Source organism: Mauremys reevesii, linkage group 11, assembly GCF_016161935.1.
Source record: "Mauremys reevesii isolate NIE-2019 linkage group 11, ASM1616193v1, whole genome shotgun sequence".
Taxonomy (NCBI): Eukaryota; Metazoa; Chordata; order Testudines; family Geoemydidae; genus Mauremys; species Mauremys reevesii.
The window spans coordinates 76,711,763-76,737,752 of NC_052633.1; the positions used below are offsets into that span (position 1 = coordinate 76,711,763).

The window sequence follows — 25,990 nt, forward strand, 5'->3', positions numbered from 1 at the left end:
CGTGCATCCATACCTGCTATGACTTGACCCATATTCAATCGAGCCACCTTACCGCTCATTCTACCAGGGCTCAGGCTTCTTCTGCTGCCTTCCTGGCTCACGTACCCTTCCAGGAGATATGTCGCGCAGCTACCTGGTCTTCGGTCCACACCTTTGCCTCACATTATGTACTGGTCCAACAGTCCAGAGATGATGCAGCCTTTGGCTCAGCAGTTTTGCATTCTGCAACATCTCACTCCGACCCCACCGCCTAGGAAAGGCTTGGGAATCACCTAACTGGAATGGATATGAGCAAGCACTCGAAGAAGAAAAGACGATTACTCACCTTTGTAACTGTTGTTCTTCGAGATGTGTTGCTCATATCCATTCCAAACCCGCCCTCCTTCCCCACTGTCGGAGTAGCCGGCAAGAAGGAACTGAGGGGCGGATGGGTCGGCAGGGGTATATATCCGGCGCCATGGTGGCGCTACTCCAGGGGGCGCCCAGCCGGCCCACCGAGTGTTGCTAGGGTAAAAATCTTCCGACGAACGTGCACGTGGCGCGCGCACACCTAACTGGAATGGATATGAGCAACACATCTCGAAGAAGAACAGTTACAAAGGTGAGTAACCGTCTTTTCTTATACATTTCCAGCAGCCTTTCGGCCTGAGAAAACAATAGGCTTAACTCACCTTCTCCCAACCATCCTGGCAATTAGCACAGGGTAATGTATCCATTAAACAGTTCAGATACAGGTTACCACAACCCTCAAAGAGACACAGAGACAATAATACTATTTCACCAAGTATCATCATAAATGTTAATATTCCTTTTTTGATCTTTGAATTAAAACTATAGCAATAGACAAGACTTGTTTGCTTACATCCCAAGACCTGAGCAAACATCTACTCTTGAGATCTCTAACAATGCAGACTTGCATTTCAAAGCTCTATTCATTTACATATCTTCCTAACCAGTCCTTAAGGTTCACCCATGAGTCAGGTCGGTCTGTGAGTTAATTAACTCTTTCTGGCCCTGTCACCTTTTAATGAAATATTATATTACACTCATAATGTCACACCTGGCTCACATGGTCTTACCAGGCCTACGTGGGCAAAGGGCTGTCTGTGCTGATAGGAAACTGCCTGACGAGAGAGCTGGCACCCTGGTGTGTTGTCTCTCTCCAGGTGAGTCTGGTGCCATCAGGAACTGCCCCTGTAAAATAAACACCAACAGTCCTCTGAATGCCATTGGAGAGGGTAAGGCTCCCTTGGCACAAGGCCATAGATAAGACCTAGCTGCTGCTGACACTTATCTGTCCTACCCACATCTGCCCCAGGGTATCTTCAGATGGAGGGATCCAGCAGGGCTTCTCTGGCTGGATCCGGAGTCAAGGGTCTGCTAAACTGGAGCTTTACAGCCATAGGGACTAGTGGGTCTATGAGTCTCCATAGGTCAGGCTAATCGTAGGGGACTGGACTCCAGTACGTGTCAGAGTGACCTGGCATGGGAGGAGGGATAAACTCAATTTTAGTTCTCTCTGTGATCCATCTGTCTGCCCATCTGAGGCACCAATACAGCACTCAGTGCCATGGGACCCGAGTGCTTCTCTAAGGCATTTCCAGCTAGAATGTGCCTGGTGAATGCTGGCTTCCCAACCAGTCTCCCAGGGGCCAGATGGTGTCTGGAGCAGCCCAGGTATCTGAATGTGGCTAGAGAGCAGCTGGGGCCCAAGCAGGGAGAAAAGCAGCCCAGCGGGGTCAGGGAGTGACCAGAGCTCCTGTATCCTCTGCTCATTAGCAGCATTCACATTGTAGTGGGCACCTTGCCCATCCCTTGGCTGGGATGGATCATCGGCCTGTCTCAGGGCTCAGTACAGTGCCTGGCATTGTAGCAGTGGCTAAGCGCTTGGCCTGCGCATTCCCACTGAAACGTGTTTGCTTTGCAGGCTCGACGGATCATTGGAGACTTTGGAATCCCCATCTCAATCCTGGTCATGGTCTTGGTGGATTACACCATCACAGACACGTACACACAGGTAGGTGCTGGCGCTCCCATCAGGCCCGGACACCAGCCCAGCACGTATGGGGCTACTGATTGTTCCATTCACTGTGTGTGGGTAGCTAGATGTTTTTGTGTTTCTCACTTTCTCAGTGCAAACCAAAGAGAGATTTTTGTGCACATACCTCTATGAATCGGAGCTGTGGGCGCAACCCTGGGAGGCACTGAGACCTACCAAGATGTGGGTCAGAGCCTTGAGGGACTGAGGGTTCCTGTGACACCAAGAGCTAGATCAGAGCTGTGCAGGTTTGAGGGGGTGTGTGTTACCGAGAGCTGGATTAGAACTGGGTGCAACTCAGGTCTGTGCAAGCTAAATAGGAGAAGGGAGGTGGTATTCCCTCCGAATACAGCATTACGAAACCCATTACCAGAGGCTGTGTCCAGTTTTGGTGCCTGCACTTCAGAAGGGACTCTGAGCACCCGAAGGGGCTCAGACAGAGCCCAAGATCTGGAAAACCTACTTTGCAGTGAGACTAAGGAGCTATTGTATTTAGTGTATCCAAGAGGAGTGAAAAGGTGACTTTTTCACTGTCTGTAAATACCTTCCCGGGGGGAGATTTCTGGCTTGTCTACATGGTGCATTAGTCTTCCCCGAGGGTGTAAATTCTAATGCATGCTAGCGTGTTGTGGACTAAGTGGCCTGTGTGGACCCTGCTGGGGTGCACTAAAAGTTCCCTCATGCTCATTGATTCAGTATTGTTTGAAATGGGAACTTTTAATCTGCACCAGCAGAGTCCCCCTGAGCCACTTAGTACATGAAACCCTGGTTGCATCCCTTCCTCAGTTTCCCTTAACACACTATCAAGAAGTCCAGTGAGGCTTATATACATTGAACTGTGCCTTTTCGGGGGTCTAGTTTATTAACTTCAAAATGGTGAAATGTGCTAGGCCAGGGGTCGGCAACCTATGGCACGAGCCAATTTTTAACGGCACGCTGCTGCCTGCCGGAGTCCCGAGGACACACAGCCAGTGAAGGGCAGAGCCCGCACCCCCCAAGAGAGGAGCCGCCTCAGCGGCCTGCCCGTGGGCTCCTGCGTCCCCTCACCCGGTGAGGTGCCCTGCCCGTGGGCGCAGAGGGGCCTGCTCACCTGGGCCATCTTGGTATAGAGGGCCGTGGCGGCTTGGTGGTGTGCCGGGGGAGCGGGTTCGCTGCAGGACCCGGTCCCGACTCCCAGCGGCAGGACACAGGGGCGGTGGAGGTGGGAGAGGCCGGCAGCAGCAGCAGCGCCGGCTGCTGAGCGTCCCCGGGAGGAGATACCCTGCTGCGGCCATGGATCGGTACCTGCTGTTTGTGAGTTTGGAGGAGCGGAGAGGCCCTGCGGCCCGGCGTCACTGAGCACGTGGGACTTGGTGGTGGCCAGAGAGCCCTGGGGCGAGGAGCTCGCATACTGCGAGGTCATGCACCACCCGAAGCAGCTCCTCCAGACACAGCCAGAGGGGACTCTCTCGCCGGGGGGCACTAGTTGTGCTCGTGCAGTGCGCCGTGCGGTGCGGTGCCCAGAGTGGGTGAGCGGGCTGGGGACCGCAGGAGTGCGGGGGGGGCCTCTGCCCTGACCCCTCTCCGACACACACACAGCCCTCTGCCCTGAGCCCTGCACACACCCCAGGCCCCCGCCCTGAGCCCTGTATCCCCCTCACACACACTCAGCCCTCTGCTTGACTCCTTCACCCCCCCCATGACCCCAGCCCTGACACCTGCACCCCCCTCACATACCCCAGCCCTCTGCCCTGACTCTTGTACCCCCCTCACATACCCAGCCCCCAGCCCCATGCACCCCCACATCCTGACTCTTGCACCCCCCACAACCCCACCCTGAGCACCAAAAGGGAGCTCTTGCACCCCCCCCACCACATACTCACCTGCACCCCTCTCACCAAATGGGAGTTGCCCAGGTAAGTGCCCCACACCCACACCTCCTGCCCCAACCCTGAGCCCCCTCCCTCATTCTAGCTCCTGGCCAGACCCTTCATCCCCAGTCCTGTGCTCGGTCCACTCCCACCCTCAGCTCAGTGCAGAGAGAGGAAGAGAATGGGCCAGAACCAGGGAGAAGGTAGGTACCCGCTGTATGTGGGCAGGGCCGGGACCCTAGGCCGGCAGCAGGCTGAGCGGGTCTGGCAGCCAGGATCCCGGCTGGCAGGAGCCAGCGGATGGGGGTCCTGGCTGCTGGACTCTTGCCAGCCGGGGTCCCAGTCGCAGGCCCTGCTCAGCCCGCTGCCGGCCTAGGTGAACAGAACCCCAGACCCGCAGTGGGCTGAGCGGGCTGGCGGCGTAAGATCAACATTTTAATTTAATTTTTAAAAGAAGCTTCTTAAACATTTTGAAAACCTTGTTTATTTTACAATACAACAATAGTTTAGTTATATAATATATAGACTTATAGAGAGAGAGACCTTCTAAAAAACATTAAAATGTATGACCGGCACGCGAAACCTTAAATTAAAGTGAATAAATGAAGACTTGGTGTTATACCAATATAATAAAAACCAGCAGGATCTTAAGAGGGATAAGGCAAAGATGCCACATTTATTGTAAATACCATAACAAAACAAAAGACAACAGTAAACAACGTTGTTTTACTACTTATTTCTATCACTACTTATTCCTTATACACACACACACACATATTCATTCACACAATCATTCATTCAGGTTCTGTACAGATGTTATAGTTACCAGCCTAGATGTTGCTCATGCCAAGTTACTGTCCAGGTATCTTGGTCATGAGGATGGAGCCGAGTCTATGGTTCTGCTGCCAGCCCCCAGGAGCATCAGATGCATCTGACAGACTCGGCTCCATCCTCATGACCAAGATACCTGGACAGTAACTTGGCATGAGCAACATCTAGGCTGGTAACTATAACATCTATACAGAACCTGAATGAATGATCGTGTGAATGAATATGTGTGTGTGTGTATAAGGAATAAGTAGTGATAGAAATAAGTAGTAAAACAACGTTTACTGTTGTCTTTTGTTTTGTTATGGTATTTACAATAAATGTGGCATCTTTGCCTTATCCCTCTTAATAAGATCCTGCTGGTTTTTATTATATTGGTATAACATCGGCACAGCACTTCTGAAAGGTTGCCAACCCCTGTGCTAGGCAGATGAGCCTCCACACCGGCATCCGAGATGGAGGGAGAGAAGGAAGAAAGGGGCCAAATTAACTTGAGTCTATCAACTCCACTTATGTCCCTCTCCTGCCTCCATCCAGGCTCCTTACCTGTGAAGCACTCTTGACCCAGCATCCTCCTCTGGAGTCAGGGCCTCTGGGCAAAGGTCCCCACAGAGTTCAAACCAAGGCAGCCCTTGGCATATAATTCCTCTGTGATCTGCAGCTCCTGGTGAGGTCCTCTCACTGGGACCAAGTTCTGCTAGGGCTTGGCATTCACAGCTCTTCCCTTTCGAAGCCTCTTCTTCGGTCCCCTCGCCTGCTGCGCCGCACTGACCCCGAGAAGAGCTCTCCTTAGGAGCTCTCTGTCTCTCTGCTCCATTCCCTGTCTGAGCCCTCATGACCCGGGTAAGGCCCGGGTGCTCCATCCAGCTGGGTCAGCTCATTCTCCTTAGCGGAGCCTGTCACAGGCAGGCTGGGTACCTGCCCCCTCCAGAGCCAGCCCCCAGGACAGTGTGGTACACTAGTGCTCAGTGGAATTGAGACTCCTGAACCAGGCAGACATGCCCTGAGAACCAAGGCTCTTGAACCCAGCAGACAGAGGCAGAGCGACACCCAGCGGCTGGGAGCTGAAGCGAGACAAACTCAGACTAGAAATATGGCACTGATGTTTAATGGGGAGGGGAACCATCCACAGGAACAGGGCACCCAGGGATGTGGTGGTTTCTCCATCACCGGGAGTCTTCATATCAAGCTCAGGCATTTCTTTCTATAACCTCCACCCCTGCTCAACCACAGCTGATGGGCTGGATGCAGGAAGGGAGGGATGAGGGTCTCTGGCATGGGCTATGCAGGAGCTCAGACGCGGGGCATGATAATGGCCCCTTCTGGATTTAACATGTACGATACCAAGGGCCGGGTCAGAGCTGTGCAGGGGTGAGGATCCCGGCGGTACCGAGAGCCGGATCGGAGCCATAGGGGGCTGAGGATCCTGGCGGTACCAAGAGCTGGGTTGGAGCCATAGGGGACTGAGACTCCCTGCGGTACCGAGAGCCAGGTCGGAGCCATAGGGGGCTGAGGATCCCGGCGGTATCAAGAGCCGGGTCGGAGCCATAGGGGAATGAGGATCCTGGCGGTACTGAGAGCCAAGTCAGAGCCATAGGGGCAGGGCCGGTGCTACCATTTAGGCGGACTAGGCGGTTGCCCTGGGTCAGCCCGCTGCTGCCGGCCGCCGGCAGCCAGCCCAGGGGTTCCCCTGGGTCAGTGCACTGCCACCAGCAGCCGGCAGCCAGCTCAGGGGTTCCCCTGGGTCAGCACGCGGCCGCCGGCAGCCAGCCCAGGGGTTCCCCTGGGTCAGCGCGTGGCCGCTGGCAGCCAGCCCAGGGGTTCCCCTGGGTCAGTGCACTGCCACCAGCAGCCGGCAGCCAGCCCAGGGGTTCCCCTGGGTCAGCGCGTGGCCGCCGGCAGCCAGCCCAGGGATTCCCCTGTGTCAGCGTGCGGCAGCCGGCAGCCCAGAGGTTCCCCTGAGTCAGTGCGCTGCCGGGGTTCCCCTGGGTCAGCGCCGCTGCTGGCTGGCAGCAGCCCAGGGAGGTGAGCTGGCGTGGGGAGGTACCGCAGGGCTCCCCGGGCCAGAGGGTGGGGAGCTACCATGGGGGGCGGGGAGCTGCCGCGGGGACGGGGGGCGCGCCTCAGTGAGGAGGGGGGGCAGGGAGCTGCTGCAGGGTTGCAGGGGCGCAAGGTGGAAGTTTTGCCTAGGGCGCGAAACTTCCTTGAACCGGCCCTGCATAGGGGGCTGAGACTCCCTGCGGTACCGAGCGCCAAGTCAGAGCCATAGGGGGCTGAGGATCCCGACGGTACCCAGAGCTGGGTCGGAGCCATAGGGGAATGAGGATCCCGGTGGTACCGAGAGCCGGGTTGGAGCCATAGGGGAATGAGGATCCCGGTGGTACCGAGAGCCGGATCGGATCCATAGGGGGCTGAGACTTCCTGCGGTACCGAGAGCCACGTCAGAGCCATAGGTTGCTGAGGATCCCGGCGGTGCCCAGAGCTGGGTCGGAGCCATAGGGGGTTGAGGATCCCGGCGGTGCCCAGAGCTGGGTCGGAGCCATAGGGGGCTGAGGATCCCAGCGGTGCCCAGAGCTGGGTCGGAGCCATAGGGGGCTGAGGCTCCTTGCAGCACCCAGAGCTGGGTCGGAGCCATAGGGGGTTGAGGATCCCGGCGGTGCCCAGAGCTGGGTCGGAGCCATAGGGGGTTGAGGATCCCGGTGGTAACCAGAGCTGGGTCAGAGCCATAGGGGCTGAGGATCCCTGCGGTACCGAGAGTCAGGTCGGAGCTATAGGGGGCTGAAATTCCCTGCAGTACCGACGAGAGTCAGGTCGGAGCTATAGAGCACTGAGGATCCCTGCAGTACTGAGAACGAAGTCAGAGCCATAGGGGGCTGAGGCTCCTTGCAGTACCCAGAGCAGGTCGGAGCCATAGGGGGCTGAGGCTCCTTGCAGCACCCAGAGCAGGTCGGAGCCATAGGGGCTGAGGATCCTGGTGGTACTGAGAGCCAGGTGGAGCCTTGGGGGCTGAGGGGCTTAATGTCATTGAGTAAATGTTTGGTTTTTTCCTGCTCTCACAGAAGCTGAATGTTCCCTCTGGGCTCTCAGTCACATCTCCCCAGAAGCGCAACTGGTTCATTCACCCGCTGGGCAGCCGACAGGCCTTTCCCATGTGGATGATGTTTGCCTCAGCCATCCCTGCACTCCTGGTCTTCATCCTCATTTTCATGGAGACCCAGATCACCACGTGAGTACTGCTGCCTGCACCCATAGCTCCCTCGTTCCACTGGGCTCTGAGCCAGTGCCTGGCAGCTGTGCGGGGAGATGAACAAGGTGGGGGGTTCTCGACGTCGGGCTGGGCCCCGGATGTTCAGCCGCAGTCACAGGCTTGGGCTGCGGGGTGCCCAGTCTGGATGTGAGGAGGCAGGGTTCTGCTCCCTGGGACTCTCCTGTCATGGCCCTTCCCGCACAGCGACTGTGGCTGTGGGTTCCCCTCCCCTGCCAGGTGGAGCCTGCATCAGCCTCGCCCAGGAAAGGAGCCTGTCCCGGGGCTTGGCAGACAGGAGAATGGCCAGGAGCGGCGAAGAACATCCTCTCTTCCCCCACTTGCCAGGCTGGACTCTCCCTGCCTGGCAGTACATGAGCCCATGTTCTGCCCTGGCAGCACAGGCACAGGGGGGACCGGGGCTGAGCAGGCCTGGCGCCAACAGCAGGCCCCTCTTCTCCCCGCAGCCTGATTGTCAGTAAGAAGGAGAGGAAGCTCATGAAAGGCTCTGGTTTCCATCTGGACCTGCTGCTCATTGGTACCATGGGCGGGCTCTGCGCGCTGTTCGGGCTCCCTTGGCTGACCGCCGCCACCGTGCGCTCGGTCACCCACGTCAATGCCCTGACGGTCATGAGCAAGGCCATCGCCCCGGGGGAGAAGCCGAAGATCGAGGAGGTGAAGGAGCAGCGTGTGACAGGAGTTGCAATCGCTGTCCTCGTCGGTGAGCCCCAAGCTACTGAACCTGGGGGGCAGAGGTTGTCCAGGGAGAGGGTTAGCAGCATCCCCATGGCCAGCAGCCCTACTCTGCCCCCCAGCCAGCATGTTGGGACTCCCTCCAAGACCTTTGCACACAGCTTGTCCAATTCGGGGAGAACTCTCGACCTACTCTGAACCTCACCTCTGTATTCCTAGCTCATCTGGTCTGTTGTTAGTAAAGGTTCCTGGCTGTTCTCCCTCCTGCCTCAGCTGGCCCTGACAGTCTGTCTCCTGCCACCTAGTGGTCTCTACACCTCTCAAACTCTAGCCTCCAAGAAACGAGGCCTCCCTCCAAGTGGTAATTACTCAGGTCAGGCCAGGCCTAGTTACACAGCGCCCCTACCTCGCCGCCAGCACCAGTGCCCTGCCCACAAAACCAGTGCCCCGCCCCACTCCCCATGGCCATCGCCCCTACCTCACGGCCAGCACCAGTGCCCTGCCCACAAAACCAGTGCACGCCCCACTCCCCATGGCCATCGCCCCTACCTCGCTGCCAGCACCAGTGCCCTGCCCACAAATCCAGTGCCCCGCCCCACTCCCCATGGCCATCGCCCCTACCTCACCGCCAGCACCAGTGCCCTGCCCACAAAACCAGTGCCCTGCCCCACTCCCCATGGCCATCGCCCCTACCTCACCGCCAGCACCAGTGCCCCGCCCCACTCCCCATGGCCATCGCCCCTACCTCGCCGCCAGCACCAGTGCCCTGCCCACAAAACCAGTGCCCCGCCCCACTCCCCATGGCCATCGCCCCTACCTCGCGGCCAGCACCAGTGCCCCGCCCCCAAAACCAGTGCCCTGCTCCACTCCCCATGGCCATCGCCCCTACCTCACCGCCAGCACCAGTGCCCTGCCCACAAAACCAGTGCCCTGCCCCACTCCCCATGGCCAGCGCCCCTACCTCCCCGCCAGCACCAGTGCCCCGCCCCACTCCCCATGGCCATCGCCCCTACCTCACCGCCAGCACCAGTGCCCTGCCCACAAAACCAGTGCCCTGCCCCACGCCCCATGGCCATCGCCCTACCTTGCGGCCAGCACCAGTGCCCCGCCCCCAAAACCAGTGCCCTGCTCCACTCCCCATGGCCATCGCCCCTACCTCACCGCCAGCACCAGTGCCCTGCCCACAAAACCAGTGCCCCGCCCCACTCCCCATGGCCATCGCCCCTACATCGCGGCCAGCACCAGTGCCCTGCCCACAAAACCAGTGCCCCGCCCCACTCCCCATGGCTATCGCCCCTACCTCGCGGCCAGCACCAGTGCCCTGCCCACAAAACCAGTGCCCCGCCCCACTCCCCATGGCCATCGCCCCTACCTCACCGCCAGCACCAGTGCCCTGCCCACAAAACCGGTGCCCTGCTCCACTCCCCATGGCCATCGCCCCTACCTCACCACCAGCACCAGTGCCCTGCCCACAAAACCAGTGCCCTGCCCCACTCCCCATGGCCATCGCCCCTACCTCACCGCCAGCACCAGTGCCCTGCCCACAAAACCAGTGCCCCGCCCCACTCCCCATGGCCATCGCCCCTACCTCGCCGCCAGCACCAGTGCCCTGCCCACAAAACCAGTGCCCCGCCCCACTCCCCATGGCCACCGCCCCTACCTCGCCGCCAGCACCAGTGCCCTGCCCACAAAACCAGTGCCCTGCCCCACTCCCCATGGCCATCGCCCCTACCTCACCACCAGCACCAGTGCCCCGCCCCCAAAACCAGTGCCCTGCTCCACTCCCCATGGCCATCGCCCCTACCTCGCCGCCAGCACCAGTGCCCTGCCCACAAAACCAGTGCCCCGACCCACTCCCCATGGCCATCACCCCTACCTCGCCGCCAGCACCAGTGCCCTGCTGTGACGGAGCGATTCTGGCGGGACCCAACTGAGAGTGCCAAATCAGGACCAATTGCTCAAACAGGGCAGTCACAGCCCTAGGCTGGGGTTTTTCCACCTCTAAGGCAAACCAAACCAGCCAGACAAAACGACTTTGGTCTCACCCCACTGGCTAACCACAAGTCACACAAGCAATTTCCTTAGACACTCCAGTCTCACCACCAGTGCACTCGTCCTGGGGATAAATGGTTATGAAAACCAACACCCCAATAAAAGAAAAAGGTTCCCTCGATCCCAAAGGACCAAGCCCCAGGCCCAGGTCAATATACACATCAGATCTTACCCACAAATCACGCCGTTGCCAATCCTTTAGAATCTAAAATCTAAAGGTTTATTTACAAAGGGAGAAAGGTAGAGAAGAGAGGTAGAATTGGTTAAATGGAATCAATTACATACAGTAATGGCAAAGTTCTTAGTTCAGGCTTGCAGCAGTGCTGGAGTAAACTGCAGGTTCAGATTAAGTCTCTGGAACATCCCCCGCTGGGATGGGTCAACAGTCCTTCGTGCAGAGCTTCAGTTTGTAGCAAAGTCCTTCCAGAGGTCAGAAGCAGGATTGAAGACAAGATGGAGATGATGCATCAGCCTTATATAGACTTTTCCAGGTGTAAGAATCCCTTTGTCCTCACGGTGGAAACTTACAGCCAAAATGGAGTTTGCAGTCACATGGACAAGTTTCTGCATACTTTGCTGAGTCACAAGGCGTGTCTGCCTTCTCTCCATGGGTCAATTGTGTAGCTGATGGCCCTTAATGGGCCATCAAGCCAGCTATGCAGGGCTGACATCAGCTTGTCTGGGACACTTCCCAGAGGCAGAGCATAATACAAAATACCGACAGTACAGAGCCAATACTTATAACTTCAACTACAAAATGATACACAGACATACAGACAGCATAATCATAACCAGCAACCCCTAACCTGGTCTTAGACACCTTAGATGACCCCCTTTACCTAAGGTTTGGTGCCACTACAGGACCTTGGTTGCAACCCATGTTCTATATGGTCCCCATTTATATCAATAACGTCACACCTGCCCACAAAACCAGTGCCCCGCCCCACTCCCCATGGCCATCGCCCCTACCTCGCCGCCAGCACCAGTGCCCTGCCCACAAAACCGGTGCCCTGCTCCACTCCTTCTGGCCAGCACCTCTGCCCTGGCCCCAAAACCAGCATTGCTACTTTGCAGCCATCGACCTTACCTAGCATGTACACCCAGTGCCCTGCCCCACAACTAGTGCCTGACCTGCACCCCACAGCCAGCGCCCCAACCCTGCTCCTGACAGATCCCCACAGCCAGTGCCCCTCCCTGCCCCCACAACTAGTGCCTGACCTGCACCCCATGGCCCGCGCCCCAACCCTGCTCCTGACAGATCCCCACAGCCAGTGCCCCTCCCTGCCCCCACAACTAGTGCCTGACCTGCACCCCACGGCCAGCGCCCCAACCCTGCTCCTGACAGATCCCCACAGCCAGTGCCCCTCCCTGCCCCCACAACTAGTGCCTGACCTGCTCCCCACAGCCGGTGCCCCAGCCCTGCCCCCAACAGCTCCCCGTGGCCAGCGTCCCAGCCCTGCCCTCAACAGCTCCCATGGCCCCAGCCCTGCCCCCGACAGCTCCCCACAGCCAGCGCCCCCCCTCCACCCCCACAACTAGTGCCCGACCTGCTCCCCATGGCCGGTGTCCCAGCCCTGCCCCCAACAGCTCCCCACTGCCAGCACCTTAGCCCTGCCCTGACAACTTTCCATGGCCAGTGCCCCAGCTGCTCCTCCCAGCCAATGCCCCTCCCCACCCCCCCCACAAGTGCCGGACCAGCCCCCCATGGCCGGCGCCCCAGCCCTGCCCCCGACAGCTCCCACGGCCCCATCCCTGCCCCCGAAAGCTCCCCACGGCCCTCACCCCCGCCCTGCCCCCAAAAGTTCCATAGAGCCCCCGCCCCATCCCGCTCTCCACAGCTCCCTCAGCTGGGGGCTCGACAGCGACCGCCCCTACCCTGTACTGTGCGGCAGCTCGAGAGACGCAGGCGGTGTCAGGACAGTGTCCATGTGCAGCGGGCGTGCGGCTGGGGTACAGGTACCTGAGCTCTGTGCTTGCAGGCTTGTCCATTGTGATGGGCAACATGCTGCGCCGGATCCCCCTGGCCGTGCTCTTCGGGATCTTCCTCTACATGGGGGTCACGTCTCTCACCGGCATCCAGCTCTATGAGCGTCTCCTCCTCATCTTCATGCCGTCCAAGCACCACCCGGACCACGTCTACGTCGTCAAGGTGAGTGAGCAGGGGCAGTTCAGGGAGCTGGGGCTGGGACTGGGACACGGGGGTGACTGGCGGGTGGGGACCAGGGAGAATGAGAGGCCCTGGGTGGGAGAGGTAAGAGGGGAACTGTCTGGAGGACCCGAGCGTTCAGTGGGGCCGTGCTGTAGATGGGGCGCCGGGACGGAGCGTTCAGTCAGGCCGTGCTGTAGACAGGGCGCTGGGGCTGGGAGGTAGTGGTGACACATGCGCAGAAGGGGCCGAGCGTTCAGTGGGGCCGTGCTGTAGATGGGGAGCTGGGGCCTAGTGTTCAGTGGGGCCGTGGTGTAGACGGGGCGCCAGAGCCGAGCGTTCAGTGCGGCTGTGCTGTAGACGGGGCGCCAGGGCCGAGCGTTCAGTGGGGCCATGGTGTAGACAGGGTGCCGGGGCTGGGTGGACAGAGCGAGGCTGGAGGGGCCGAGTGTTCAGTGCGGCCGTGCTGTAGACGGGGCGCCAGGGCCGAGCGTTCAGTGCGGCTGTGCTGTAGACAGGGTGCCGGGGCTGGGAGGTCGTGGTGATGCACAGGCGGGTGGGGCTGTGCTGTAGATGGGGTGCCAGGCTGGGAGGTCGTGATGACGCGCGGGCTGGAGGGGCCGAGTGTTCAGTGGGGCCGTGCTGTAGACGGGGTGCTGGGGCCGAGCGTTCAGTGGGGCCTGTTGTAGACAGGGCGCCGGGGCTGGGTGGACAGAGCGAGGCTGGAGGGGCCGAGCGTTCAGTGGGGCCGTGCTGTAGACGGGGCGCCGGGGCCAAGCGTTCAGTGGGGCCGTGCTGTAGACAGGGCACTGGGGCTGGGTGGACAGAGCGAGGCTGGAGGGGCCGAGCGTTCAGTGGGGCCGTGCTGTAGACGGGGCGCCAGAGCCGAGCGTTCAGTGGGGCCGTGCTGTAGACGGGGTGCTGGGGCCGAGCGTTCAGTGCGGCTGTGCTGTAGACAGGGCGCTGGGGCTGGGAGGTCGTGGTGATGCACAGGCGGGTGGGGCTGTGCTGTAGATGGGGTGCCAGGCTGGGAGGTCGTGATGACGCGCGGGCTGGAGGGGCCGAGTGTTCAGTGGGGCCGTGCTGTAGACGGGGCGCCGGGGCCGAGTGTTCAGTGGGGCCGTGCTGTAGACGGGGCGCCAGGGCCGAGCGTTCAGTGGGACCATGGTGTAGACAGGGTGCCGGGGCTGGGTGGACAGAGCGAGGCTGGAGGGGCCAAGCGTTCAGTGGGGCCGAGCGTTCAGTGGGGCCGTGGTGTATATGGGGCTGGGAGGCCGTGGTGACACGCGGGAGGGAGGGGAACGTGGCTTATCTCCCTGAGGGATGGTGAGTTACTAGGCTGGACTCGTGTCCCCAGGTGAAGACCTGGAGAATGAACCTCTTCACCTGCATTCAGCTGGCCTGCATCGTGGTGCTCTGGGTGGTGAAGTCAACAGTGGCCTCGTTAGCTTTTCCCTTTGTCCTGATTATGACGGTGCCCTTACGACGCTTCCTGCTGCCCCGCTTCTTTCAGGACCGGGAGCTCAAAGCCGTAAGCCGTTGTGTGTGACCCGCATCCGTCTCCTCGGGGCAGGGCCATCTTCAGTTCGCTCAGGCAGCTGGCATGTGGGGCACTGCCTGCCCAGAGGGGCTGGGAGCTTTCTCCAGCTTGGAGTGGGTGGTGGTTTATCCGCAGTAGTGCCTCGGCCAGGCAGAAGCCTGGAACGGGGGCTCCCCGCTCCAGCTCTCTCTCCACGGTCAGGGCTGCTGGATCTGGTGAGGTTAGGCTGGAGCTGTCTGGCCGTCCCCTCCCTGGCGACGGTCCCCCAGACGTTGAGTTTGTCAAACACAGGGCTCTCCAGACTGAGAGCCCAGGGGCTGGGGCCTCCTCCCATCTTCTGTGGGTGGCGTCCAGGGTCCTCGCCACCGAGAAGAGCCTGCATCAGCAGCTGGAGGTGTGGAGGAGCTTCACAGCCATTCCTAGGGGCTGCTGCCGCCTAGCAGAGGAGCCAGCCCCGGAGCTGTCAGGGGAAGGACACCAGGCCGGAGAGTGGAGAGGGAGGAATGGGGCGCGCAGGAGGGGGAAGGAGACAATGTGAGCGCCCTGCGACATAACGGGCAAAGCGCTCGATACCAACATCCCCCCAGCGGGGTGAGTGAGGGCCCTGGCTCCTGCCCCGGGCTGGTGTCTGAGATTGGCGGGAGCCTCGCTCTGGTCGCTGCCATGCCCCTGCCCAGCTTCTGTCTCTGCCCACAGCTGGACTCGGAGGATGCGGAGCCGAACTTTGACGAGGACGGCCGGGACGAGTACAACGAGATGCACATGCCCGTGTGAGCGGCTGCTCCGCCCCCTCCCTGTGGAAAGCTGCTCGTTCCCACGCGTTCTCCTTGGCTACGGCCCAATCAGAATGGCTTTGAACTTACTACACATCAGATGTTTTCCTGTCTGGACCAAAGAGCAGCAGTGTCGGAACCCTGGAGGGAGGTGGGCAGGGCCGTTCCTGACCCCACCCCTCACCCACTCAGTGGGAGTGTGAGTCTGTCTCCAGCCGTACCCAGCGGGAGACGCTTCTCGTATCCAGAGGCTCTGTAGGGGCCTGCACTGCCTCGGGTCATGGGTCTCCCTTACTGGAGACTGGGGGTTGCATTGGTATGTGGGTTAGCAAAGGGGGGCCATGCAGCTGGGAGCCACCACCTCCCGTCCACTCACCACAGAGCTCCGGCTCCTCCAAATGCCAGCCCAAGCGCCACGTTCCACTGAGCCTGAGGCAGGCACGGGCCCCGCACAGAGCCCCAGTCACAGTGCCCGTCCGGACTCTGCCTGCGCAGGGCAAGACTCCGAGTTGCCTGCTCTGCCGCCCCCAGCGGGGCTGCCCAGCTCCCTTAGCAGGCACACAAGGGGCCCCTTGCACGACTCCCTGCCACGGGCTGCTTCGCATCTCAGGCTGCCCTGCCTGGTTTGCTAACAGCGCTCCTGGGCCATCCTGGGCTGCAGCACGGCCAGGATTATGGGAACTCAGGAGCCTTGTCCAATCTGCCCCAGGCTCTCTGTGCTACTGGCCAGGCACTTGTGTCCCAGCAGCAGGCAGTTTCCCTGTGGGAAGGCAGGGCCTCGAGGAGTTCAAATCCCACCCCCTGCCTGTCCGAGCCCATTCCCTGCTGATCGCTCCAAGCTGTATTTCTGGGGTGGCGGGGTCTGAGGTCATGGGCATTGCCGCGGTAACCAGCTGTGATGTCAGTGTTAAGGCTTGTGATGTCTGCAGGGGAAGGAGCAGCAGGGCTGAGAGGGCTTCCAGGGGAAGTGTCTCCCACGCAGCGGGTTGTAGCCATGTCAGTCCCAGGATATTAGAGACACGAGGTGCAGGACCTGCTGCAGCTGGTGAGAGAGCAGCTCTGGAGCTTGCACCAAGCTCTTCTTAAGGCTGAAAGCTCCTTTCTCACCAACAGCAGCAGGTCCAGTAAAAGATGTTCCCTCCCCGCCCTTGTCTCCCAGCAGCAGCATCCACAGCACAGGTCTTGGGGTCACCAGGACACAGCCTCCACCACTGGGCCACTCAGGCCCTGGTGACTGGGTTGCTGTGGCCCCCAACCTCTCCTATCCCCATACCTGGGCCACCCACAGTGTCTGGAGGCACCTGATAGCCAGACCCCCTGGCACCCAGGCCTGTCCCTGGGCAACCCTGAATGTCTTCCCACCTGGAAGGCCCGAGGTCTCTCCAGCCGTCAGGGTCTGAGACCTCATGTGGGTCACTGCCTGGGCCCTTCAGCGCCCAGCTCTCCCTGTAGCTCTCGCCAGCGGTGCTCACAGCCTGGAGTGGGGTAACCTGGCAGCTGCCATGGAGCGTGAAGGTCACTGGTACCAAGGCTCGGTGGGGAAGGAGGCCCTGTGTGAGAAAGCCAGAGAAGGCAGGCGCCCGGCCCCTCCACACAGGCATGAGAGGAAGGGGGACCTTGTGGTGCAGGCGCTAGCCTGGGAGTCCTGCCTCCACCAGAACTTCCTGTGGGACCTCAGCAAAGCCACTGACTCTCCCTGCCTCCGTTTCCTATCTGTGAAATGGGGCTGATCCTTCCCTACCTCACGTGTGGAGACGCTCACTACGGTGTGGGAGGCTCAGACGCTACAGCCACAGGGCCATATGGATACCCAGCCCGGTGGAGGGGACCTGCTCCCGCTGGGCCACAGCCTGGCACACCAACAGCCCCTGTGATGCCAGTGAAGCCTCCTGGTTAGGAGATGTGTGTGTGTGTGTCTGTGGCTGCGTGTCCTGTCCCTGTGTAGTGTAGGAGGCCTGCTGTTGCTGTGTCCCTGCCAGCCCGGCTGTGCGTTGTGACTCATCTACCTGCATTGGAAATGGCTGCACCAATAAACCCTTCACAGGAACTGAGCTACCGAGTCTCTGTGCATGCTACAGCCCATGGGGGAACAGCTGCTCCTCCAGGGCAGCAGGTCCAGGAGACCAGTGGGGCTGCCTGATCATGTTTCCACCCCCATCCACCCCTCGCCACCCATGGCCTGGGAACCTGGAAGTGGCACTGACGCCCAATGTCCACGCAGAGCTGTGGGTGGGGGATGCCAGGGGACTGAATTCCTGCTCTGGCCCATTGGTGCCACTCAGAAAATGGGGAAGGGGTGAGAAGAGCAGGGCTCCGGGAAGCCCCACAGAGCCGAGGTTCTCACTGTCCCCAGCTCCATGGCAAAGAGGAGCCCGCAGGCCCTACCCGGCTGGGTCTCCTGGCTGGCAGACACTCAGCCCCCAGCCGTACATGAAGCAGGCTCCCTTTCAGCTGGCTCTTGCGCTCAGTCTCGAGGTTAGAGCAGGGCTCGGCGGGACGCCTGGTTCTAATCGAGCTCTGCCCTGTGTGCCTTGGCTGAGTCCCTTCCCCGCCCCATCTCAGTTTTCTCCTTCGCAGCCTGGCTTTACCCTTCTTTGTAGAGCCTGGCCCGACCCTTGCTGGAGGGGTGGGGGGGCACCTATGAAAAGCCAGCTGCTCGCACTCTCCCATCACCAGCATCTCTGCCATGGCACTGAACTGCTTGGAGTTACGGGGGAATCTTGCCTACAGCGGAAATGACTGGCCCATGGGGTAATGGGAGGGGCTGCCCAGTCTCCAGCTACCCCAGACTCATGCAGCAGAATTCAGTGCCCAGGACAAAGATGTAAACTCCACAAACGTGCGAGTCTCAGCCTGGCCGAGCTGGGCCTGAGACGTGGTCAGCCGGGTCATAGGGGTAAGCAGAGCAGTTCCCAAAGTCTGGGTCGTTCCATCAGTGGCGGGCTGTGGCAAGCCCAAGTGTCGGAGGATGCCATTTTGGGCTCCTAACTGGTGTCCTCCCTGTGGCGTGACCTGATGCATGCACCCGAAGCCACGCTGTGCAGAGGATGCCATTTTAACTCATGCTGCCTGGGGTCGCGGGGCAGCAATGGGGGCCAAGATTCCTAGCAGGCGCTCGGGGGGCCCTGGAGCTGGGCTGGCCCAGGCCTTTGCTGTTGGCATTTAATGTGGATCGCTCCAGCCCTCGGTTGGTCCCCAGGGAACTGGAACAGCTCGTGGCCTCAGCTGGACACAGCTCAGACACCCCCCAGGGGTTACCTGGAAATACCGTCGGCATTACACAGCATCCTGGGTGCATTTTCTGCCCCCTCTGGCGGCAGAGTCTAGGGCTGGTGCTGTGGGTCCCAGGTGGCATGTGGGCTGAGTGTTTGGGCGGCAGGGACACTGCTGGGAAGGATAAATTAAGCCATACATGGCTGGGGGTGGGGGGGATGTTCTCTGCTCAAGGCTTTGGCCTCAGGAATACTGAGCTGGCCTGGGGGCCTGGACTCTGCTGGGCAGATGCCGCTATTCCTTGCAGTCACAGGTGGGGGAGCTGAGTCCCTCCTGCTCTCACTTTCCAGGTTTAACTTCTGTTCCTGAAAGATGTGCCCCCAAATCTCAGAGAGGCGAGAGCCGCTGGCAGCAGCAGCTGTGGGGCTCCCACCGCTGGAAGGCAGGTCAGAGATGCATGTCAGACTCCAGCTAGCAGAGGGCAGTGGGGCAGACACGCAGGCACACGCATGTATGTTGAGCAATGCACATACACATGCACACAGAGTCTATCCAGTGGCGAGCTGGAGCCGGTTCACACCGGTTCACGCGAACCAGTTGTTAAATTTTGAAGCGGTTTTAGAACCAGTTGTTAACCCGCTTCCTCCCGGGAAAATACGTATGTATGGTAACCCTACTGGTACAAAAAATACATACTGTGGCACATCCCTTAAACCAGAACTTTTTATAGGGAACCGGTTGTTAAGATTTTGGCAGCTCATCACTGAGTCTATCAATTAACAGAGGCAGCAAAACGGGGTCCAATCCCTCCTGCCATTGTCCCTCCCTGAGGGCAGGACTCAGGCTTTATTTGTCGGCATGGGAGACACGGTGGAGCAATGCCCTGAGTCACACAGGGAAGCAGAGTCCGTCCTACTTGCTGGCAGGAGCTGCTGTAGTGTGGCCTGGTCCCTGGCCGGTAGCGACTGCTCCAGCTCTCTGCAGTGCTGCTGCAGCTGGGGAAGAGGAGAAGGCGTCACACGTGCGCTGGCCCCTGTACTGTCAGCGGGGTCTGGCCATACAGGCCGCGTGGCAGAGGATTTATGAGGATTCCACTCTGGCTGCCACATCTGTCCTGAGAATCCTCGCCCACCCCTTGCGGGAGTCCCGTTCTCCTACTAGACGGCCCTGTCCCCGCTCCCTCCTGCTGCCCTCAGTCTCAGCTGGCCTGAGATCCATACACTGGCTAGCAGTCTCTCCCTCGAGTCCCACACGTCCATTTGCACCCACAAGCCCATGTTCATCGATTTGCACGCGTGCCCACACACATCCCAGGGCCTCTCTCTCATGTACATACGCTCACTCGAAGGCTCAGGCCCACACACAGCCCTGGCCCCCCTCTCACACACACAGACCCACAGACACCCCACGCCCCTTCTCACACACACACGCTCACTCACACTCTCGGGCCCACAGACACCCCACGCCCCTTCTCACACACACACGCTCACTCACACTCTCGGGCCCACAGACACCCAGAGGCTCCCACACCAAAAACAGAGGCCCACACCCTCACTGTGTGTGTGGGAGAATGCGCCTGACACTCCAAAATGTGGCGTCACCCACACACCATCCAGGGATGGGATTCGTGACCCATGACAGCAGCTAAGCCTCTTACTGCATCAAGCTGCCGAATAAGACATGGTCTGAGCTCCAGCTCCAGCAGCCAGTCGCTCTGCAAGATGCTCTTACGATACTCCTCCAGCTCCATGTGCCGCTCCAGGTCCTCCAGCTGTCTGAGCGTTGCCTGGCACTGGCTGCTAAGCAGTGGTATGCTGCCAGGCCTGTCCCAGTCTGCCTGCTCCAGCCTCTGCTGGGAAACGTCCAGCTTGCGCCTTGTGTCTTGCTGCTCCAGCTGCAGCCTGGAGATGCTCTGGGTTAGCTCGTGCAGCTGAGTTTCCAGCACTCCAGCTCGTTCCACTCGCCAGAGCAGGGCCATCAGCTCCTCTCGACTCTCCCGCAGCTTGGTTCGCATCGCACTGACGTTGCCCAGCCAGCCACCTCCATCATGGGAGCTGCAGCTGCTGCTGCTTCTCCTGGGTCTGGGATGTAACTGGCCTCCTGAGAAACTGCTGCAGCCGTTGGCAGACTCAGGGAGGCTGATGGCCACTCCATTCCTCCAGGGCTCAGAGGTGCCAGGAGCCAGCCCAATTCTCCACTCGCCCGTCTCCTGGCCTGGCTCTGACAGCAGCTGGAAGATGCTGTATCTGCTTCCATGGAGACTGAGCCACTGCCTGGCAAGCGCTGCCGTGGCCAAGCTCTTGTGAAAGATGTCAGGGACCAGCCTCAGAACCTTCACAATGGGGCCAGTGTTGGCAAAGCCCCGCAGGGCGCACAGGCTCTGGGGGCTGAAGACTCGGTCGTCAATCACCCCCCGGTTGAGCAGCAACGCCCACTTCCTCCTGACGGCAAAGAGTTGCTTGGCGATATCTGCGATGGAGGTCACAGTGTGGGGCCTCTTCTCCCCGCTGTGCCCAGCACCAGATCCGCTGCAGGAACCCCCGGGAGACTGGCGCTCGGCCCCGGCATCCAGCTCATCATGGACATACAGGTGCTCACACAAAGGGAACACGACCTTGGCATCAAACGTCTCTTTTAAAGCATTTAAGTATCCCAGGTAGGAGCCAAGCCAGGCGACATAGCTAGGGACATCAGAACTCTCAGTGCTGCCTGTAATTTTCACGGTGGCCTGGCCTGGCCAGTCCCTGCCCTCAACAAGCTTTTCCAGCTGCTCCAGGCTTTTCACCTCCCAGGTCGGGCTCCCGGGGAGCAGCAGCAGCAGCACATTGTAAAGCGTGTGCAGGTCAAAGTCTTTCTGGCAGCTCTGCACGTGTGCCTCGAAGGCACGGATCTCGTCCTGGAGGGCAGAATACAAGGTTTCCATGGATAGCCTGGGTGACCTGAGATGGCAGAAAGGAGGTGGAGAAATGTGAGCTGAGCATGCACCACTCTGGCCCCCAGAGCCAATCCCACAGACCCCACTGCAGCCAGTGAGCAGCTGAAAGGTGGGCGAGTAGCAAGGACCATTGGAGAAAATACATGATGCAGCTGCTGGTCAGTGGGTACTTTGCACCGAGCAGCAACCTGGTGAGGGAGAAGCACTAGGCTAGCCAATAGCCATCTTTCTATCTAGCATTATCCAGGCAAATCAAATACATAAGATCTGGCGCAGAGCAAAAGTAACAGCCTGGCCAAAACTGGGGAGAGAGAGAGACCATCGACGGTGAACAAGTTGCTGTGCCCTCTCTTAGCTCAGCTGCATGTACTCAGCCTTCATCGACGTGCCCCACTGCTGATGACCTCTGGCGTGTAGCTCAGGCAAGTTTCAGATCAAACTGCAGTACCTGTGATCACGGGCTGGCACTCACCCCCACAGCGAGCATGGCAGCCAGGCCAAGCAGAATTCATAACTCGTACAGCTGCATGTGGCACGATGTGGCACACCGGCCTCCTGTACACACTGTCACTGGGCTCTCAGGGCTATGGAGCCGTGGCCAAGAGGCCACGGATTCCAAGCTTCACCTGGACAAACACCAGCATGCGAAGGTCCCAAAACAAGGGTCTACCTCAGGGCTCTGACACCTTTCAACCTCTTCACAAATGACTTCCCAACACTACGGCCAGGCGTTTTATCTACGCAGACGACAGCTGTCTGGAAGCACAGGTCCAGGGTTTCAATCACAGCAGTCCTGAAGGGTGACATGAAAGAGAGATGGCCACTGCTGCAAAGGATGGAGACTTAAACCTTGTACCAAAAAGATTATTTCTGGTTGGCGTCTTTCCCCACTCACGGCCCCGGGTCTGCTGCAGGGAGCAGGTAGAGTCTCTCCCCGCTCCCCCCTCCTGCGAGAACGAAGGATGGCCCTCTGCTCCTGCCCCTCCCTCACCGCAGCGCCCAGCTGGGAAGGGGCAGAGGGGACCCCTCTGCAGCCTCCCTCACCCCAGCCTGGGAGAGCAGGGTGAAGATCCCTAGGAGGAGCAGAGGTGAGATGTGTGGGGGGATTGATGTGATGGCTGGGGGACACGATTGATTCCTGGCCGGGGGGACATGGGAGTGGGCAGATGTGGGACTGCGCTAGTCACATACACACCCGTTTTTCCAGACCACATTAAGTGCTGAATGGCAGGTGAGAATAGCAGTGGTGTGTAACCCACACTTGCCTGTTACAGAGCAAGCAGGAGCTGGCAAAACATCGCTGTGTTTAATGCGTTCATAGGGCACATGTCGGACGTGTGTGTTAAATGCGCTAAGTATTGATGCTGATGTGCTGCTTGTGCAGAAAGTGGGGCCCGGCCTCAGGAAATAGCTCACCTGTGCTGTGCAGGAAGGCAGCTGCAGCAAGCATGGTCTCAGGCGTCTGTGCTCTCTTGCAGCAGACTCGAAATTCAGTGGCAGCCTGAGCTAAACTACAGATGTGAGGTATTTACGCAATGAAACAGGAAAAAGGGCTTCACCCAGAGACAGTCCTTGTCTTCTCTACTTCAACATCCAATTAAACATCATTTTACTGGTAAGCCCTTAGTCCTGGGGCCTGACCCCCTAGAGCGCCATAGAGCACAGGCCCGAAGGGACCAGCAGATCATTCTAGGCTGACTTCCTGTGTCTCACAGATCTCACCCAGCATCCACACACTAAACCTAACAACTTAAATTAGACCAAAGTATTGCAGCCCAAAGGAGACTAGACTTTACATGTCCTAAGCAGAGAACAGGAGGGACCGAGGGACACCAGGAACCAAGGACCCTGCAATGTCAGGTAAACGATTAGGTGAGATACACCCAGATAATCCTGGCAAATGACCTGCACCCACACACTGCAGAGGAAGGTGAAAAAACCAGAAGGTCCTTGCCAATCTGACCTGGTGGAAATTCCTTCCTGACCCCACATGTGGGGATCAGCTAGAGCGTGAGCAGGAGCCAGCCAGCCAAGCCCCTGAGAGAGAGTGCTCGGTGCCACCTCAGAGCCCTGGCCCTCCCCAACCAGTGTCTCATGTCTAGCCGTGCCCATCCCTGATGTTTCAAAGGAAGGAGATTAAAAAGCCCTCCCAGAATACACTGGGGGAAAATCCCTTCCTGACTCCTGCAAGTGACTAGCTGTAACCCTGAAGCATGAGCTTTTAGGCACATAAGACATAAACCAGAAGTGAGTCCCAGGGCTGTTAAGCCCTCCTCCCCCTAGCAACCACACCCCACAGTTGCACTCATAAATTTGTAGGCAGCTTGGTAGTGATCTCTCTTGGTGAATAGGGAGAAGAGCAGCCCAGAGCTGCAGGTGATCTCCAGACGGGCAGGGGCTCCAGGGGAGGGAGCTTTCTGCTGGCAGCTGTTATTGAGCCTGGGGAAATGACAGAATGGGCCAGGGCCTATTTGCATTTCAGTTATGTCACAGTTTGGGGCATTCTGCTTAAAATACAATGAAGTTTTGAGTTTGGGGGCAATAAAATGCTATTGAGCTTGTTGGGAAATGACGGGACAGGAGATCGACACCACGACCGTAGTCAGGAACAGTCGGGTAAGGCAGGCGTGGTCAACTTTTTTCCTTTTGAGGCCCACCAACATGCTATAAAATGTTCATGGCCCCCCTGTGCTACAATAGCTGGTTTTCTGCATATCAAAGCTTGGGCTGGTGTTAGGGGGGAGCAAGCAGGGTAACTGCCTGGGGCCTCGTGCCACAGGGGCCCTCATGAAGCTACACTGCTCAGGCTTTGGCTTCAGCCCTGGGTGGTAGGGGCCTTCAAGCAGTGGGGCTTTGAATTTCTGCCTTGGGCCCCAGCAACTCTAAGGATGGCCCTGCTTGGTGGACCCCCCTAAAACCTGCTTGTGGCACCCCAGGGGGCCCCAGACTCCTGGTTGAGAACCACTGGGGTACGGGAGCCTGGAAAGGGCAAAGAAGGAAAGTGAAGAGATTTTTAGTAGTGGGTGAGAGTATCTGGCTGGTGCTACGGTGTCTGTGAGGGATCAGCTGTTTGTTTTCTGAGGAGCTAAGCATGCTGCAAAATAAAGGTACACGGCTTGGGGGTGGCCAGCAGGGCTGGGCTGGACTGAAACCATAGGGAGCGCAGTGCCCTAACTGGCACTGGAATGTGGGCTTTCCTAGTAAGCAATTAAAGCTGAAATCATTCCCAATGGGACAGGTGGGAGAGCCCCTGAAGCAGCCTGTGCAGCACTGCCCTGTTCTATTCCTTCAACTTCACCAACCCAGGACAACAATCTGTGAGTGAGGGAGCTGGGGAGGAGGGAACTGACCAGAACACAACGACCACACACAGGTGCCAGAGGACTCAGGTTGGGGTTATTGTTCAGATGCCCTGCAGTAGGATAGAGAGTTTACCTAATATTGCCAATGTATTAATTGCTGCTTTCCCCACATTCATTCTGTTGCCCCTTCTGTTAATCCCCCTAAAATGTCTCTTTGTTTTAAATCCCTGGACTCAGTGCTTGTGAGTAAGGGAATAGTGCCCATCAAAGGTGCCCATGGGGTATAGATTGTTTCCCCAGGTTTGTGGGGAGACCGGCTGTGATGAGGTGTACTCCCCACACTGTCCCTGAGAGGGCTGAACAGGGCCCACTGGGCCTCAGCAGCTAATTAGGCCACAAAGAGGGGAGATGATCTGGAGGAAGCTAATTAGACAAAGGCTCACCTGTGAGGGAACAGGTTGGGCTTCTCCAAAGCCAGGTAGAAGGCAGCAGTTCCCCTCCCTGAGGTGAGGGAGATGGAAGCTGCCCAAGAGGAAGGAGTCCAGGGGTGAGACCGGTACAACGGTGGAGATACAGATCTGAACTGTTCACTGCAGGGCCCTGGGCTCCCCTACCAGCCACTGCAGAGTGGGCCTGTTTGGGGACAGCGAGCAGGAAGACTGCTGGAGTGACAGGGTCAGGGCAGTGGGTGTGAGGACAGATGCTGGCTGTGTGGATGGAAGAGACTTTGAAAGACTGCCCTGGAAGGGGAGCCCACTTAGTGACCTGGCTGGAGGGTGAGTCACAAAGAGGCGGCAGCAGCTCCTGGGCTGAGGGATGCTGTGTGACCCAGGGAAGGGACCTTCCCTGGCTTTGAGCTATTCCCCAGAGCCACCAGGTGGAGGTGTCATCCCAGCAGTGAGTAAAGCCGCCCCCCAGCCAGTTTTATTTAAGCCTCTAGGAAGAACCCCTGGAAAACTGAACCCAGACCTTTTTGCTGCCAACAATACCTGATAGTGTCCATACATGTTCAGTTTTTCAAATGGCTGCAGAATTTTGTCTTGAGAATGCAGAAATACCTGGCAGGGATAGAAGAGGGTTTTTCCAGTGGGGTTGGGAGCAGCAGGGCTTTGAGGCACAGGTGACAGTTTGAGATTATGAGGTAATTGCATTAACTAGTTGTTCCTTCTTAGATGGATAAGCTGTTGACTATACTGATACTTTCATTGTTATCATTCTGGTTCACCCTAACATGCTGTTGAGATGAATGGGGCAGGTAGGGTGACCAGAGAGCAAGTATGAAAAATTGGGACAGAGAATGGGGGGTAATAGGAGCCTATATAAGAAAAAGCCCCAAATATAGGGACTGTCCCTATAAAATCTGGTCACCATAGGGC

The 25,990-nt window shown here is 58.6% G+C and overlaps 2 protein-coding genes and 1 long non-coding RNA gene across 10 annotated transcripts in view; 1 reads left to right on the forward strand and 2 right to left on the reverse strand.

Annotated features, from left to right (window-relative positions):
- Window positions 1-15,549, forward strand: part of SLC4A3 (solute carrier family 4 member 3) — an 85,614-nt gene extending 70,065 nt beyond the window's left edge. For 5 of the 8 annotated variants that reach the window (XM_039494724.1, XM_039494721.1, XM_039494728.1 and 2 more), the window contains 6 exons: window positions 1,928-2,017; window positions 7,776-7,942; window positions 8,428-8,681; window positions 12,685-12,854; window positions 14,209-14,382; window positions 15,088-15,165. In XM_039494724.1, the coding sequence (XP_039350658.1) occupies window positions 1,928-2,017; window positions 7,776-7,942; window positions 8,428-8,681; window positions 12,685-12,854; window positions 14,209-14,382; window positions 15,088-15,165 (933 nt within the window). Of the gene's footprint in view, window positions 1-1,927; window positions 2,018-7,775; window positions 7,943-8,427; window positions 8,682-12,684; window positions 12,855-14,208; window positions 14,383-15,087 lie in introns of all 8 variants that reach the window. The other 3 variants (XM_039494720.1, XM_039494722.1, XM_039494723.1) reach the window with 2 other exon arrangements.
- The window catches only part of LOC120374682, a 36,857-nt gene extending 21,214 nt beyond the window's left edge, over window positions 1-15,643 (reverse strand). The window contains exons 1-2 of the long non-coding RNA XR_005586205.1: window positions 15,541-15,643; window positions 1,080-1,194 (exon numbers count right to left, since the gene is read on the reverse strand). This is a non-coding gene — a long non-coding RNA (uncharacterized LOC120374682). The remainder of the gene's footprint in view (window positions 1-1,079; window positions 1,195-15,540) is intronic.
- A 4,261-nt stretch (window positions 15,644-19,904) lies between these two features.
- On the reverse strand, window positions 19,905-22,075 carry LOC120375159. Its single transcript, XM_039495878.1, has 2 exons — window positions 21,983-22,075; window positions 19,905-21,316 (listed from the first exon to the last, which is right to left on the reverse strand). The coding sequence occupies exon 2, from the start codon at window positions 21,298-21,300 to the stop codon at window positions 19,975-19,977; it is 1,326 nt and encodes a 441-aa protein (XP_039351812.1). The 5' UTR covers window positions 21,301-21,316; window positions 21,983-22,075; the 3' UTR covers window positions 19,905-19,974.
- Window positions 22,076-25,990: the final 3,915 nt, after the last annotated feature.